Raw genomic sequence first — 15,777 nt, 5'->3', positions numbered from 1 at the left:
GGACATCCCGGTGGAGGTGTGGGAGGCTCTGGGGGCAGCCTGGGCTGGAGAGAGAGACTTGGGGTTGTTGAGGACATGGCGAGATGGCTGGGGCAGGGGAAGCATGAGGGGCCCAGGACCCTATGACAGCAGCACTCAAGGGATGAGCCCGGGAGCAGCCAGAGGGGGAGGAGGGAAGCCCGGAGTGTGGCATCCGGGAGTGATGCAAGGAAGCAGCGACAGCATGTCCAGAGCTAGAGAGGACACATCATCGCAGTGGGGCCAGAAGCCAGCCTGGCCTGGGTGGCCCAATGAGAGAGGACCAGGGAGGTGGTCTGAGCGGAGACAGCAAGTGTGGACCATTCTGGATGTGCCTTGAAAGGGAGGAGAGAGGGCAGGGGAGAGGAGGGTCCCTGGAGAGACACAGGACCCTACAGAGAACATCACTCTGTGGACCAGGGCTCAGCCTAATGGGGAAAGAAAGGTGTGATGTCGCAAGAGGCTGCTGCTGGTGGTCAGCCTGAGGCCACACTGGAGGGAGAGTGGGGCAGGCTGAGGACAGAGAGGGACATGCATCTCATTTATTTTAAGGGGGGTGTGGCCCATGAATGGCTGGGCGTTGGCGAGGCTTAGGTGAGACAGGAAAGAGGGAGAGATGTTTGCAGTGAGTGAGGGCATCTGCGGGGGCGGGTGGGGGGTTCCTGGCAGAGAGGCGCAGGGAACATCATATTGCACCCACACCCCCACCATCTAAGAGACTAGTTTATTTCCACCACTGTCACCGGTGCATGCATTTATTCAACAAATCCTCCACCCGTGTTTGGACTGGGACTCATATTGTAAATGGCGACAGTAATTTCCCTCACCTCAAGTCCGGGAGGAGTAAGCGAGGTCATTCGCATGAAACCCTGGGCACGGTGCCTGGCCTGTAGTTGGCCCTCTGCAAATGTCACTGGCATTGTCATTATGTGCTGGGATGAAAACTGGCCAGGACCTAGCCCCTGCCCTCAGCACACTCACAGGCTGGAAGGGGGTGGGGAGCAGACACAGATAAATGGCCCAGCAAGGTTGGCTAGTGTAGTGATGGAGAGGCAGACTGGGGGCCGGGGTGGGGGTGATGGGCCTGGCCTGAGGTGGTCCCAGAGGCCTTCTAGGAGGAGGCGGTCTCTCAGTTGAGTTTGAAGGACGAGAAGAGTCAGCTCACTTCCAGAAGAGGCAGGGAGGGGACTCCTGGCAGCAGACTGGTGCTCCCACGGCGGTCCGCGTGGAGGTGGGATAGTAAAAGCCATTCAGTGTGTGCGATGGGGCCGTGAAGGTCAAGGGTAACAAATCATGGTGTCAGATGTGCCGCTGCTGCTGCGGGATGAAGGGATGGAGCCCGCAGTCTGCAGACGGGCGAGAAGGCCGATCCGGCTCCTGTTCCCTGTGCCCAGCCACCGCACGGCTGATCTCATGGACTGAGGGTGGTGACGGCCTAATAACGCCTGTGTTCTCCTGCAGGTCCGAAGAGGCGCCTCAGCCTGGCAGCCCGGAGAGAAGGGGTTCCCGGCGCCGTCATGCACAGCGGTATCGCGAGCGCCGCGCGTCCCCCACGCCTTCCCTGAGCCGGGCCTCGAGTTGGAGCCCAGGACGCGCCCGGCCGCGCCATGAGCCACGGCCCGAGTCCCCGGCTGGCCGAGTCCCCGCAGCTGTCCAAGGGCAGCCTCCTGACCATCCTGGGGAGCCCGTCGCCGGAGCGCATGGGCCCGGCCGACTCGCTGCCGCCCACGCCGCCCAGCGGCACGCCCTCGCCCGGGCCGCCGCCCGCGCTGCCCTTGCCGCCCCCGCCCGCGCTCCTGGCGGACGGCGACTGGGAGAGCCGCGAGGAGCTGCGGCTGCGGGAGCTGGAGGAGGCGCGGGCGCGGGCGGCGCAGATGGAGAAGACCATGCGCTGGTGGTCGGACTGCACGGCCAACTGGCGCGAGAAGTGGAGCAAGGTGCGCGCCGAGCGCAACCGCGCGCGCGAGGAGGTGCGCCAGCTGCGCCAGCGCCTGGACGCGCTCACCAAGGAGCTGGCGGGCGCGCGGCGCGAGCGCCAGGAGGCGCAGGGCGAGTGCGAGGCGCGGGGCCGCGAGCTGGCGCGGCTGCGGGGCGCCCGCGGGGCCGCGGACCAGACGCGCGACGGCCCCGAGCCGGAGCAGGAGCACGAGCCGGTGCGCGACGTCGGGTCGGAGCGGCCGCCGGGCAGCCAGGTGCGCGGCGGGGCGGGGCCTGCGCGCTCGCGTCGCGAAGTGGGCGGGGCTGATCGGCCTGGGCCCGAGCTGTGGCTGCGGGGCTGGGAGCCAGGCAGGGCCTACCCCCGGGGGCTTTCGCTCCTCCAGGTCAGGCTCCGCCCCCTGCAGTGCCGCAGACCATCTCCCTTCCGGAGACCCTAAGAAGGGTCCTGAGCAGAGAATCCCAGGTTCTAGTGGTCCCTCCACTCCCACACCTGAGAAGTCAACAGAAGCAAGGAACCGTCTCTTTGATCAGCAAGGGGATCCAGAAACTTGCCGGAAGTTAGCCCAATTAGTAACAGCTGAACCCATTCATTCGTTCGACTTGAATTTGCGGGGAGGCATACAGTTATAACCCAGATGAGTCACAGCTGAGGCGTGGATCCTTATCGGGGCACCACCCCAGTCCATATAGGGAAACCGAGGGCCAGACTGGCAAGGGGCTGGCCCAGACACATCTGGAGAGGCTGTGGGAGAAACTAGAACAGGGGCCACAGTCCTCATGGGTTTGTGTCAGGGACAGGTCTTGGGGACAGGCAGGGGCAGACCAGAGGGTCAGAAGGGAGGGGGAGGCTGGCAGGAAGGAAGGAGGCTCGGCACTGGGTTAATAATCCCCCACTGCTTCCTCCCTGGGAGCTGGTTCTACTCCCGGGTGCTGCTTTACCATGTCACCAGTCTCCCCGTGCTTTAGTATTCGCCCCTGAAAAATAGAGTTAGAATTCCTTTTGAGGGAATCTAGTCCTAAGCCATCATAGGAAACCCTGCTTCAACATTCCCACCAGTGTCCCATTATGTCTTTGTATACTGCCACTGACAGGGAGCTCACCACCTCTCCTGGGGAGTCTTCCAGGATACAGGGGACCTTGATGGTTGCCTCTGTGCAGTTCCAGGAGGTGAAAGGGGAGGCCCAGAGCAGGGCACGTCCTCCCTCTCCGGAGATGGAGAGGCAGGCAGCAGAAGAGGCAGCTAGGGCCCAGAGACATTGTTTGACTTGACGAGGGTTACCCAGCAAGCTGATCCCAGACCCAGGGCCTGGGAGAGGCCATCAGGAAGGTCACCAGTCCAGCCTCCCCCTTGGTCCCCGCAGGAGCTGGAGCTGGTGGAGAGCCTTCTGAAGAGCAGACCGGAGGAGCCCGAGGGCTGCTGGGAGGCACACAGTGTCGGGGCTGGGGGCTCAAGGAGCAGCTCGGGCCGCCAGGAGCGCAGCCGGCTGCTCTGGGAGGACACAGCCACCACTGAGGAGGAGGCCTCCAAGTTGACTGCCCTGCGGCTGCGGCTGGATGAGTCCCAGAAGGTGCTGCTCAAGGAGCGAGAGTGAGTCCCGGCAGGCGGGCAGGGGCCCGGGGTTGGGCCAGGCCACACTGGGACACCCTCAGCATCCCAGAGTGAAAATCAGTGTCACGGAGTATGAGACTCTCGAAGGTGGCAGGTAGTATTTAGGCTCAAGTCTTGGAACTTTAGAGCAGTGGTGTTCCACCCAAGGACCCAATGCAAGTTTTTATTTATTCATTCAAATAATGCATGGTGAGCACCTGCTCTGGGCCAGGCACTGTCCTCAGCTCTGAGGATACAGCCATAAATAAGACAGAAGCCCCTGCCTTCCTGGAGCTTGTGTTCTAGTGGGGGTGAGGGCCATGGGTGGGGTGAAAGCAAGGAAGGGGGACAGGGAAGTTGGGAGTTGCAGCTGGGAGTCTGGTTTTGGAAGTGTGCAGCTGGAGGTGGCAGGGCGCAGTCAGGGCCACGAGTGAGTCTGGAGTGATGAAACAGTCTGGGCCGGAGTCAGCAAGTGGATGGGATGGAAAGCCCTGGGCCAGCGCGGAGGAGCAGGGGTGGATGGGAAGCGGCCAGAGGACGGAGCCGAGAGCGCCAGGCTCAGAGGTTGGTGAGAGGAAGGGGAGCGCAAAGGAGATGGGAGAAGGGGGCCAGCACGGTGCAGGGGCAGGGAACCAGGAGACACAGTCTCACGGAGGACAGAGTGATCTGCTGGTCAGTAAGAAGAGGACAGGAGCACTGACCATTGGATTTAGAACATGGAGGTCACCAGTGACCTTGATCAGGGCAGTTTAGAGGCTACAAGCCTGATTATCATGAACATCGTGCAACTTTTCTGTCCAGAAATTCAATACATAGGTAGTATAACCTATCTACCCATGTGATTTTTTTAATTTAAATCAAATCAAGGCCGGGCGCGGTGGCTCACGCCTGTAATCCTAGCACTCTGGGAGGCCGAGGCGGGCGGATCGTTCTGAGCTCAGGAGTTCGAGACCAGCCTGAGCAAGAGCGAGACCCCGTCTCTACCAAAAAATGGAAAGAAATTAATTGGACAGCTAAAAATATATGTAGAAAAAATTAGCCGGGCATGGTGGCGCGTGCCTGTGGTCCCAGCTACTCGGGAGGCTGAGACAGTAGGATCGCTTGAGCCCAGGAGTTTGAGGTTGCTGTGAGCTAGGCTGACGCCACGGCACTCGCCCCAGGCAAGAGAGTGAGACTCTGTCTCAAAAAAAAAACAAAACTAAAAATAAATAAATAAATCAAATCAACACATGGTTGATTTTTTTTTTTTAAATCAACATCATGCCCTTGTGAAGATGCAGGCAGAGGTCAGGGTGATGCTTCCACAGGCATCATTGCTTGTTTGGCCAAGGAGTGCCAAAGATGGCCAGCAAACCGCCAGAGACCAGGGGAGAGGCCTGGAACAGACTCTCTCTCGCAGCGAACCATCTCTGCTGACACCTTGATCTTGGACTTCCGGCCTCCAGAGCTGTGAGAGAACAAATCTCTGCCGTTTAAGCCAAACAAACAAAAAATCGACCCGAAGCACTAACTGAAATCTAAAACAGGAATGGAAGCAATTTATAATAAATGTGCACACAGTGATATGGAAGCGTTCGGGTGTAGCTCCTCTAGGGGAAACAATGAGGCCGTGAGAAGCAGGTGCCTTCGTACGGAGTGGCAGGGATGGTGACCGTGACTGCAGACACACACACGGCCCGCGCGCCGAGTCAGGCTCCGTGCTCAGGGCTCAGGTGTGTTCGCTCGTTGAAGTCGCCCTGCAGGACGGCTGTGAAGGCAGCTCGTGCAGGTGTGTGGGGCTGGCACCTCAAATACGCAAGTAGTGCCACTGTGGCGATGCACTTTCCGGAGAGATGAACAGCCTTTGGTAAAGTTCTGAACAAAGAAAAGTGTAGTCTTCCGCCGATTTATTCCATTGCTGGAAAATTCAGTGTTACGTTAGTGGACAAAAATACTTTCTGTTTCTATGTAAATCAGAATGAGGGTCTAGGCTCAGATCATCTCCACCCCAGCAATGTCAGGGGGACAGGCGTGCATTAAATACGGTGCAGGATACGTCCCCGATGGGCAGGATGCCGTGGGCGTCGCAGGGAGTCAGGCGCAGCTGACCCCTAATGGTTGTGATGGCTAAAAAACGTCCCCAGGACTCTCCAACATACCTCCTAGAGCATGGCATTGCCCCCTCTGAGAACCGCTCGCTGGCGATGTGAGGTCATGAAGCACAGCGTGCTGGAGGGTAATGCTAAGCTCAGCCATCATTGAGCACCTACTGTATACTGCGGCCAGTCACCATGCTTGTTACCTGTGGTGCCTCATTCATGTTCAAGGCAGAGTACAGGGTGGTCAAGGGAGAACGTGGGGATCCCACACAGTGATGATGGCAAGAGGGGACCCTCCCTCCGAGAGTCACCGTCAGTGTTTTCCAGCTTTCCTAACTGCAGAACCACGTGTTCAAGCCTTACAGGGAACCCCGGGGTGTAAAGCAGATAGGAACAGGGTGGCCTTTGGCAGATGAGCCTAGGGTCCAGCGGGAGGGAGGCACTTGCCCGGAGATGCCCAGTGCTCCAGAGCCCTGGTCACCTCCCGACACTGTGAGCTGGGTCCCTGCACATGGGTTGGGGGTGCAGCTCCAGGAGAAATGCAAAACTGGGGTGCTTGTCACAGCATGGGGTACCAGGGCCCTGAACACTGAGGTAGGGACTTTGGACGGGTGCAGAGAGCACAGCAGGGCCACTCGGGGACTCCAAGCAGAGGGCCCCAGTGGCTCACCCCCATGTCTGTCCCTCCCTGTCTCCTGCCCAGGGATAAACTGGCCCTGAGCAGGAACATCGAGAAGCTGGAGGGGGAGCTCAGCCAGTGGAAGATCAAGTACGAGGAGCTGAGCAAGACCAAGCAGGAGATGCTGAAGCAGGTGAGTCTTGGAGACCCGGGGGGCTTCCTGGAGGCGGCAGTACCACACTGTTGAGTTTCAGCAGTGGGGATGGGAGAGAGAAAAATGGAATTCATTCATTCTTTAATTCGTTCATTCATTCATTCAACAATTGTCCTGAGTGCCAGGCAGGCCGGGCCCCTGCCTTCAGGAGCCCACCTTGTCGGGGCCATGGGCAGAGAAGACCGACTGTGACCAGGCAGATAAATTCATGAGTCACGAAGGAGTCAAAACAGAATGAGAGAAATGGGGCGGTGGGACAGGGAAGGCCTCTCTAAGAAGGTGACATTTGAGGCAAAACTGAAAGGGGCTAGCAGAAGCATCGTTGAGAAGATCCTGGAACAGGGGTCTGGCAGAAGGCACAGCAAATGCAAAGGTCCTGAGGCAGCAACAAGCCCAGTGTGTGCAGGAGACAGAGCAGGCCACTGCGGCTGGACAGCAGTAGGAGGTGAGGCCGCAAGAGGGCCCGGGTAGACCAGGATGAAGGGAGAAGTCTGGATGTGGCATTCATTGGGTGACTAGCGTGTCCCAGGTGTCACTGAAGCCCCGCAGCAGTCGAGGGAGCTGGGTCCTCACGTCCCCATCTTACAGATGAGGAAACTGAGGCTCCAGAGAGGGGAGTCCACCACTGCAGTGTTGCTCAAGCAGGCTGGGCTGCACTGTTGCCTCCTGTGCAGGCCTCAGTGGCCACCAGAGGGCGCAGCCGCCCAGGGAAAGCCGAGCTGGATCCGCTGGGTTTCCAGAAGGTGGGAGATCGCAGACCTCAGAGCCTGAAACTCTGTCCTGGAAGGGCCCAAGATGGTCTTACATTAGAATCTCTTAGGAAATGTCCTAAAATACAGATTCCCAGACCCCACCTGCACCCTCCTGAATTCGCATCTTTGGGAACTGAGTCCGGGAATCTGTGTTTGTTAATCTTTTCAAATTGCAAAGTTCACGTGATCATTGGAAGAAAAGTATAATCATTTGACAAAAGCACAAAAGTGCGGTGTAGTAGAAAATCATCACGGTTCTCTTTTGTATCTGGCAGGTTTCCCTCAGCATTATGTATGGAACACTCACCCGCGTGCTTGCGTGGCGCAGCAGTTTGCTGGGTTTTGCTGCCATGCGGCAGGGAATCGCATTGTTTTAGAGGCACCCCAAGCAGTTCTGACGCACCTGCGGGCAGACCAGTTTTAGGTCAGTCAGTGTATGTTGAGGGCTGCCCTGTGCCAAGGCCACACAGGGATACAAAAGTGGACAGGCGACATGTTCTCTGTCCTCCCTGGCTTGCTTTGTAGCGGGGAGTGGGATGAGGAGACCTCTCCTCTAGGCCAGGCGGACAGGGGAGGCCGCCCTAAGGACAGAGCATTTAGGCCAAAGCCTGACAATAAGAAAAGTCAGTCCCGCAGAACACCTCAGAAAATGTTCCAGGGCCGGGTGCGGTGATTCACGCCTGTAATCCCAGCACTCTGAGAGGGCGAGGCAGGAGAATCACTTGAGGCCAGGAGTTCGAGACCAGCCTAGGCAACATAGTGAGACCCCATCTCTAAAAAAAAAAAAAAATAGAAAAATTAACTGGGCATGGTGGTGTGCACCGGTAGTCCCAGGTACTCGGGAGGCTGGGACAAGATCACTTGAGCCCAGGAGTTTGAGGCTGCAGTGAGCTATGATGATGCCAGTGGCCAGTGTACTCTTGCCTAGGTGACAGAGTGAGACCCTATCTCAAAAAAAAAAAAAAAAGTATGTTCCAGGCAGAGGGAACTGAGCTGGAATGGCATGTGCAAAGGCCCTGTGGTGGTCAGGAACTTGGTGTATTTGAGGAGTAGGAAGGAGTCCGCTGTGGCTGAAGCACAGTGAACTCAAGGGAGAGGTGGGAGATGAGGTTGAGGAGAGGGGGGCAGGGTCCAATTGCGCAGGGTGTTGTGAGACCACAGAGAGGAGTTGGGCTTTATCCTAAGGCACCTGGGAGCCATCAGAGGGGATTTTGGGGAGGGCGGTGTGTATGTTCAAATTTATCTTTTCTAAAAGCCCACCGAGGGCCACTGTTGGGGACGATGAGTTGACGGGGGCTGGGAGCAGGCACTGGCAGCCCAGCTTGGATGGGGCAGGAGGTGAGAGTCATTGGAAGGGGTGGGGTGGTCCGGTTCAGGGTCTGTTCTGAATACTTCGTGCCACCCCATGTGGGCGCTGCCCAGGCTCCCCGCTGAGGACTCCTGCACCCACTCCTCCACAGCTGGTTCTGGATGTGTCCTGGCAGTTCTCATGTAACCAGCCGGGCTGTGTCTTGCAGCTCAGCATCCTGAAGGAGGCACACCAGGACGAGCTGGGCCGCATGTCTGAAGACTTGGAGGACGAGCTGGGTGCACGCTCCAGCATGGACAGGAAGATGGCCGAGCTGAGGGGCGAGGTGGGACAGCCGACAGGACCCGCGAGGGCCTGGGCCTTGGGAGTCCCGGGGCCCCGCCTCCTTCAGCAGGTCGCTGGGAGAAGGGCAGGAACCAGCCCGTGCTCTGAGGGGGGCCAGCCTCATCCCAAGGATGCCCCAGTCTGCGGGAGGGGGGCCCCTCTGCCTCACAGAGACCAGAAGCGCCCTCACATCCTGCACACCGTGAAATAAGCCCAGCTTAATTATAGCTGCTGCAGCTGGGTCTGCTTCCTGGAGCCAAAAATGGCTACAGCGGTGGCGGGGCCTCCAGCCCGGGCCCTCCGTGCTCCCCCTCCTCCCTGGGAGTCCTCACTCTGCCCTGCCCCGTTGCAGATGGAGCGGCTGCAGGCAGAGAACGCAGCCGAGTGGGGCCGCCGGGAGCGGCTGGAGACAGAGAAGCTGGGCCTGGAGCGGGAGAACAAGAAGCTGCGGGCACAGGTCGGGGATCTGGAGGAGGCGCTGGCCAGGCGGCGGCGGCAGACAGCCAGTGCGCTGGACTGCGACCTGCGGGCCAGCCAGGCCGCGCTCTTCGAGAAGAACAAGGTGGGGCAGTGAGCGGAGTGGCCAGTGTTGGGGCGGCCACCTCCCCACCAGCCAGAGCACAGCACCTACTGTGTGCCAGGCCTGTTGACAATCATAGTAGCCACATTTAGTGAGCACCCACTGTGTGCCAGACCGGTTGGTAATTATAGTAGCTGCATGTATTGAGCATCTACTATGTGCCAGACCCCATTCTAGATCTGTGAACAGATAGATGTGGCCTCCCCCCAGTGGGGCTGATGGCTCGCTCAGGGGCATGCACGCAGGACTCTGTATGTCACACAGACCTGTACCGATCACACAGCTCCGTGGTGGCCAGCAGGAAGAGGAGATACCAGGGGACCTGGCTTAGGCCCAGGGTCCTGGAAAGGATTCCAGGAGACAGTGACCTTTGAGCTGAGGTTTCCAGGAAAAGCAGATGTTAATTGGCGGTGAATGCATTTGGGAAGAGGATAGAGTTTGGGAATAGCATGAATAATGTCCATGGTAAGAGGAACAAGGAGGCCAGTGTGGCTGGAGGGAACTGAGCGAGGGGAACATGGTAGAGGAGGCAGGAGCCGTGGGCCACCCCAGAAGAGTTCAAAGCAGGAGGGGGAGTGAGCAGGTTGCCGTGAGCCCAGCACTTACTGGGCTGCTGTGTGGATGGAGGATGGAGAGGGAGGCCAGGGGAGGCTGTTCCCTGGGCAACAAGAGGTGATGGAGACCTAGACCAGGCTGCAGTTGGTGGAAATGGAGCAAAGAGGATGGATTCAGGAGACCTTTAGGTGGTGCATACCCCCATTTTACACATGTGAAAACTGAGGCTCAGAGAACTTGCAGAGCTCAGGGATGGGAATCTCCTTTGCTGGCCACTCATCCTCTTCCCAGCCACTCTGGCCTCTGATTTCTCTTCTGCTGAGACCCGCTCCCCAGTTCTGTTCATCCCCAGACCCCAAGCCTCTAAATGCCATGTATGTAGCACGAAAGATTCCAGACCCCATCCCTCCCCGAACCCCTGACCTCAGCTCCACCAGCCCACTGGACATCCCCGGGGCATACCCAGTAAGGATCCCAAAGTTACACATCCGAACTGGAACCGCCGGTTCTACCCACCCAGCCCTCTCTCCTCGCTAGGGGGCCCCTCCAGCCTCCAGCCTCCAGCCCAGCCTCTAATGCTGCTGTTTCAGACAGCAGGTGCACAGAGTCAGGGAAGAAGAGACACCAGCATCCCTCGAACTGCCTGGCCCCGTGGGACTCCCTGGCATGGTGCCCAGACTGGCGCTGAGCCCCTCCCACCCATCTGCGCCCTGCAGGAGCTGGCCGACCTGAAGCACGTGCATGGCAAGCTGAAGAAGCAGTTCCAGGAGAAGGTGGCAGAGTTGGCACACGCCAACCGGCGCGTGGAGCAGCACGAGGCAGAGGTGAAGAAGCTGCGGCTGCGCGTGGAGGAGCTCAAGAAGGAGCTGGCCCAGGCCGAGGACGAGGTGAGGGCACAGGGGCCCCAGGTGGCCACGGGCCTCGCGCCGGGAGGAGTGGGGGGCTGCAAGCCCTCCTGGGTTACTCTGTGCTGGGTCCCCAGTGCCTGGCATGAGCCTGGGTCTCAGGGGGTGCTCAGGGTAGCACAGGCAGGTGGACGACAGATGGATGGCAGGATAGACGCGCGGGCAGGAGGAGTGGAAGAAAAATGGTGGGCAAGGTAGATACGTGGAGAATGGATTGATGGAGGGGTGTGTGGGCGCGTGTGTCGATGGTTGCGGGAAAGAACGGGACGGAAGGAGGTTTCCGTGGATGGAGGAGCAGACGGATGAAGGAATGGGCGGACGGGTGGGTGGATGGGTGGGTGATGGACGTGTGAACAGATGGCTGGCTGGATGGGTACACAGTGGACCGGTGGATGGACCACCGTCAGCGGGTGAAGAGGGAATGGGCAGAGGGAACCAAGGCCGACTGATGGGGGGCTAGGTGGGCCTGGGACAGCAGGAAGGTGGGGGGAGGCTGGATGGGCTCTGGGTAGATTGCTGAACGGCGCGCGGGTGGTTTGGTGTCTCCATGGGCAGATGATGTCTCCAAGGACGAGTGGTCAGATGACAGACTGATGAGGATGGATGGGCAGGCGGGTGGCTGGCTGCGTCAGTAGTGCAGGGCACTGCAGGATGGGTAGATTGGAAGAGGGGACAGCAGAGATGGAGAGGAACAGAAGGGATGCATCCCCAGCGGAGGTGAGCCTCGGTCTGGGCCTCAAGGAGCAGACGCTGTCGGAAAAGCACATTCCCGGAGAGGGACGGTAGGAGTGACTGGCCCTGGGTGGTGGCAGGCCAGGCTGCCCAGCCCAAGGTGACCCTCACGCCCTTGGCCCTGCTCGCCCGCAGCTGGACGAGGCCCACAACCAGGCGCGCAAGCTGCAGCGGTCGCTGGACGAGCAGACGGAGCAGAGCGAGAACCTGCAGGTCCAGCTGGAGCACCTGCAGTCCAGGTGGGCCCCGGGGCTGCCAGGATTCGTGGGGCGGGGGCAGCAACAGCGCAGGGAGACTTCCAGCCGAGGGAGACCTCCAGTCGGGCCGGAGCCCTAAACTAGGACGAAATGGGAAGACAGATAAGGAAGAGATCGGGGAGCCCTGGGGCCAGAATCCTATCCCCTCCAGGCAGGAAGGGCCAGAGCCAGGAAACCAGGGAAGGGGGGTGCAGGAAGTCAGGCCATGTGGGGTCCCTGGAATTGTCTCTTTTAGCAGGGGGGCTGGTGGGCGGTGGGAGGGCAGGAAGGGCGGCAGAGAGGGCAGGCCCAAGCGGTGGGGCAGTGGGTAGGGCCAGCGGGACTGGGGGGGTCCTTGACAAGAAGAATGAGCACCCCCAGGGTCACTGGGCTGGGGTGACCCTGGATGGCGGGGAGTCATGGGGGGCCTCACACTGACTGCAGGCCGACCCATCAACCTCTGGGGGACCCGCCCAGCACACTATACTTCCTTGCCCTGCCCCATCCCTCTCCCAGGATTCATGAATCACACCCTCTCTCTGCACTTCCCCTAGAGCCAGGAGACGTCAGAGAACTTCAAGTCCAAGCCCCTCCCTGCTTCACAGCTGGGAAGCGCAAAGGTTGTCATAGCCATGGCGTTGACCGACTGTTCCTGGGCCAGGCCCTGGCCCAGCACACACTTACAGTCTCTTATTTCATGGAGTAGAGGGTTCCGGGCTCTGCAGCCAGACTGCCTGGGTGGTGGGAAGCCTACGCCTAGCTCTGCACTTAGTAGCTGTGTGGTCTTGGGACACTTACTTAACCTCTCTGTGTCAGTTTCCTCATCTGTGAAACGGGGATGATGTGAGCTCTCACCTCTTGTGGTGAGAATTAAATGAGCTGATCCACATTCATTAAAGCACCTGACACATCATAAATCGTAATTGTCAGCTGCTGCTGTTACTGTTACTACTACCCCGGGAAGGGGGCTTATATCTGGGTTAGATATTGTGCTACAAGCGTCGTGCTGCTTCTGTGAGAGGAAGGAAAGGAGAGAGATTTTTTTTCTAGGGGACTAGCAGATGAGGAAACGAAGGCCTAAGAAAGTAGGTCCTTCCGTGGCCACACAGCTGCTGGGTGGCCAGGCCGGATCACCCGCTAACCGTCAGGCATTTGAGCTCTCATTTATTGAGCATTTACTATGTGCTGCTGTGTGCTTCAGAGCACAGGCAGTGGAGCCAGACCTAACAGCTGTGTGGCCTGGCCCCCTGAGCCCTCTGCCCGGGATCAGGCCCACAGTGCTCTGGGGGGGCCCAGGTGTGTGTCCAGGTCAGGTTCGTTGTCTGCCTGGCTCTGCCCACTCTGGCCCGCAGCATACACCCCTGCAAAGGCCACTCAGCCTTAGTCACGTTCTTCAGGAGCCGTAAACTCCCAAAACGGGCGGGCGGGGGGGCTCTGCTCAGCCTCTGAAGTGCTTTCATCGGGGAGGGCAGGGCCACCCGGCAACTTTTCGAGCTTTAATGTTCCGGGGACAGCTCACTAAATCACCGCGCAGTAATGGAGGCCTGCCGTGTTAATAATTCAGGCCTTCCAGGAAGGGCCGCCTGGCTGGGCGGGGGAGGGCAGGGATGGGCATTTCCTCCCCCGCTGCTCTCAGAGTCCAAGTTTGCCTCGCGCATTTTGGCTTCAGGAATTTTAACGTGAGGAAGAACTAGGGCTGAGCACCGTCACTGACGCAGGGATGAACTCTTGCTGCCTGTGTTCTCGCAGCCAGGCTTGGGTTCACATCCCAGCAGGGGGACCCTGGGCCAGCTCCTTCGCCTCTCCAAGTCCCTGGCCCACTCCGGAGCCAGCCGCCTTGGTTCAGAGCCCAGCCCTACTGGGGGGGCTGACTTTGGGCAGTTACTCCGCTTCTCTGTGCCTCAGTTTCCTTGTCTGTGAAGTGGGCGTGGTACTAGCTTCTCCTTCCAAAAGGGCCCTGCGTGAGGACGATACGAGGTAACGTGTGTACAAGGCCTCACGTGCGACCTGTCGCCCCCCCCCCACAGGCTCCGCAGGCAGCAGCAGAACGCGCCCCTTTTCGGGAAGATCCGTGGTGCTCGCTTTGGCACTGAGGAGGCCGGGGACGGAGCCAGCGACCTGGACGAGGACGAGGACTTGCAGATCCAGGTGGCCTAGAGCCTCTCAGGGCTGGACGGGACGGGACCCCCCCGGGGTGCAGGCCGACCTGTCACTTGAACTGACGCAGCTGGCTAGGCTTGCTCTGGGACCAGACCCTGCTCCCTGCCACGGATGACTTCGTCTCTCGCGGGGAGGGCCTCAGCAGTCCCGCCCACCAGCGCCCTGAGGAAGGGACGCCTGCGTTCTGTCTGTACATATGTGTACGCCATATATATGCCCAGGGGCCTCGGACCCATGTGGTTTTATGAATATAGGACCACTCCAGAGCTCCGGCCAGGCAACTCCGCCCACCCAGGACTTCATGCAGGGGGGCATGTCGAGGGAGGATTGTTGGGGCCCAACCCAGGCTGCCTCTCTAGGCCTTGAAGGTCCGGCAGGGGCTGTTCATAATACAGTGTGACGAACCCAGTCTTTTGTAATAAATGGAGTTCAAGTTCTTGGGTCAGAGTCCTGAAAGCATGGCAGATGTGGGCAGGGGGTGTGGGGGACAGTGTCAGCCTGCACCTGATACTAAACCAGAGCTCAGGAATATTGAGTGACTTAATGAACGTCAGAAAGAACGAATGAATGAACATCTAGCTTCTGAGTGGTCTGGTGTCCAGCTCCTGTGACAAGGAAGGAGAAAGTACAGTGTGTGTCTAATCTGGAGAAGAGGAGACTTCAGTTCTGGCACCCGATGGATTCAAAATCTGCTCTGCCCCTTACTGGCTGTGCAGCCTCAGGGAAGTTGCTTGCCCTCTCTGAGCCTCAGCTTTCCATCTATAAGTTCAGATGTCTCACAGAGCTGTCATGAGAATTAAAGAAGTTGATCCAGAGCTCTGTAAAGGATAGTTATTATTAAAATACCTGAAGGTCTGCCCTGGAGAGGGGGCACCTGCTAGCTGGGCGCAGGGGAGGACGTTCAGGTGATTGATGGGTTTACCCAGAGGTATGTGTGGATACAATAAATAGCGAACCCTTTTATCTTTCCCCCAGCCCTGCTCCAGGTAGTAAAATTACAGGTTAATTTTACTTTTGATGTTTAATTTCTAAACCACGTATAAGCGGCAGATTTATGTTAAATTTGATGGAAACTGTTATTAGAAACAGAGTAGTGTATACTTTTGATCTTTGACAGTCAAAGTGGCATTCCGGGCACCTGCTCTTCTGATGAGGTGTTTTAGACGAAGTCTCAGCACCAGGGCCTGCTTTCTGCAGAAGGAAGCGTTGTCAGAATTGTTCCAGAATGCCTAAGGTGATGAGTTCCCTGTGTCCAGGGGTGTGCAAGGAAAGGCCAGAGCCTGGCAGCATAGAGGAGTTCAATTCAGTTGGTAAAGGGGCTAGGGGTGGGCAGCTGCACTAAATGACTTTCTTGGTGTGGCCTAGTCATGAGAGACCCCTCGGGCCACAGTGCCGGGTCCCAGGGCAGGCAGGCCCAGGAGCCCAGCTGGGAGCTGGGAAACACGGACTGGGAGTGTTCCAGCTGCCAAGCCTAAACTAACGGTGCTTGTGGGTGGGGTTTGCTGCCATGGCAAAGAGGCCCCAGGTCCCCTCCTGGGCTCCTCCCAAGGGGGAAGGAAGGAGCGAGGGAGACAGCCCTGGGGATCCCCTCCACGGCTCTTTCCCCGGCAGCCAGCGCCTGCAGAACAGGGCTTCGGGAAGACGGCCATTTCCTGCCAGGGGTCCTTCTGTTTTCTCTCCCAAACAGGAAGTCGGCCCCAGAAAAGTGCTGCCCTTTGACCCCCAGGAGCTAGGAGGCAGAAGCCAGGCCCTCACTGACACCAGCTCT

At 58.7% G+C, this 15,777-nt stretch overlaps 1 protein-coding gene across 1 annotated transcript; it reads left to right on the top strand.

The window, feature by feature from the left end:
- The first annotated feature begins 1,625 nt into the window (after positions 1–1,625).
- On the top strand, positions 1,626–14,111 carry CCDC102A (coiled-coil domain containing 102A). The gene is made up of 8 exons (XM_012647845.1): positions 1,626–2,210; positions 3,319–3,545; positions 6,327–6,435; positions 8,726–8,842; positions 9,194–9,403; positions 10,693–10,863; positions 11,749–11,852; positions 13,877–14,111. Exons 1-8 carry the CDS (start codon positions 1,626–1,628, stop codon positions 14,004–14,006), a joined length of 1,653 nt encoding a protein of 550 aa, XP_012503299.1. The 3' UTR covers positions 14,007–14,111.
- The last annotated feature ends 1,666 nt before the right edge of the window (positions 14,112–15,777 follow it).

Source organism: Propithecus coquereli, unplaced genomic scaffold (assembly GCF_000956105.1).
Source record: "Propithecus coquereli isolate 6110/MARCELLA unplaced genomic scaffold, Pcoq_1.0 Scaffold272, whole genome shotgun sequence".
NCBI classification, from domain to species: domain Eukaryota; kingdom Metazoa; phylum Chordata; class Mammalia; order Primates; family Indriidae; genus Propithecus; species Propithecus coquereli.
The sequence above is the reverse complement of the archived record's forward strand: the minus strand, read 5'-3'. Positions and strand labels throughout refer to the sequence as shown.

Bases quoted from the DNA above. Each gene is read 5' to 3' on its own strand.
- CCDC102A (XM_012647845.1), top strand. From the start codon at position 1,626: ATGAGCCACGGCCCGAGTCCCCGGCTGGCCGAGTCCCCGCAGCTGTCC. The intron at 6,436-8,725 runs GTGAGTCTTGGA...TGTGTCTTGCAG, and splicing joins AGCAGGAGATGCTGAAGCAG to CTCAGCATCCTGAAGGAGGC. The intron at 9,404-10,692 runs GTGGGGCAGTGA...TGCGCCCTGCAG, and splicing joins CGCTCTTCGAGAAGAACAAG to GAGCTGGCCGACCTGAAGCA.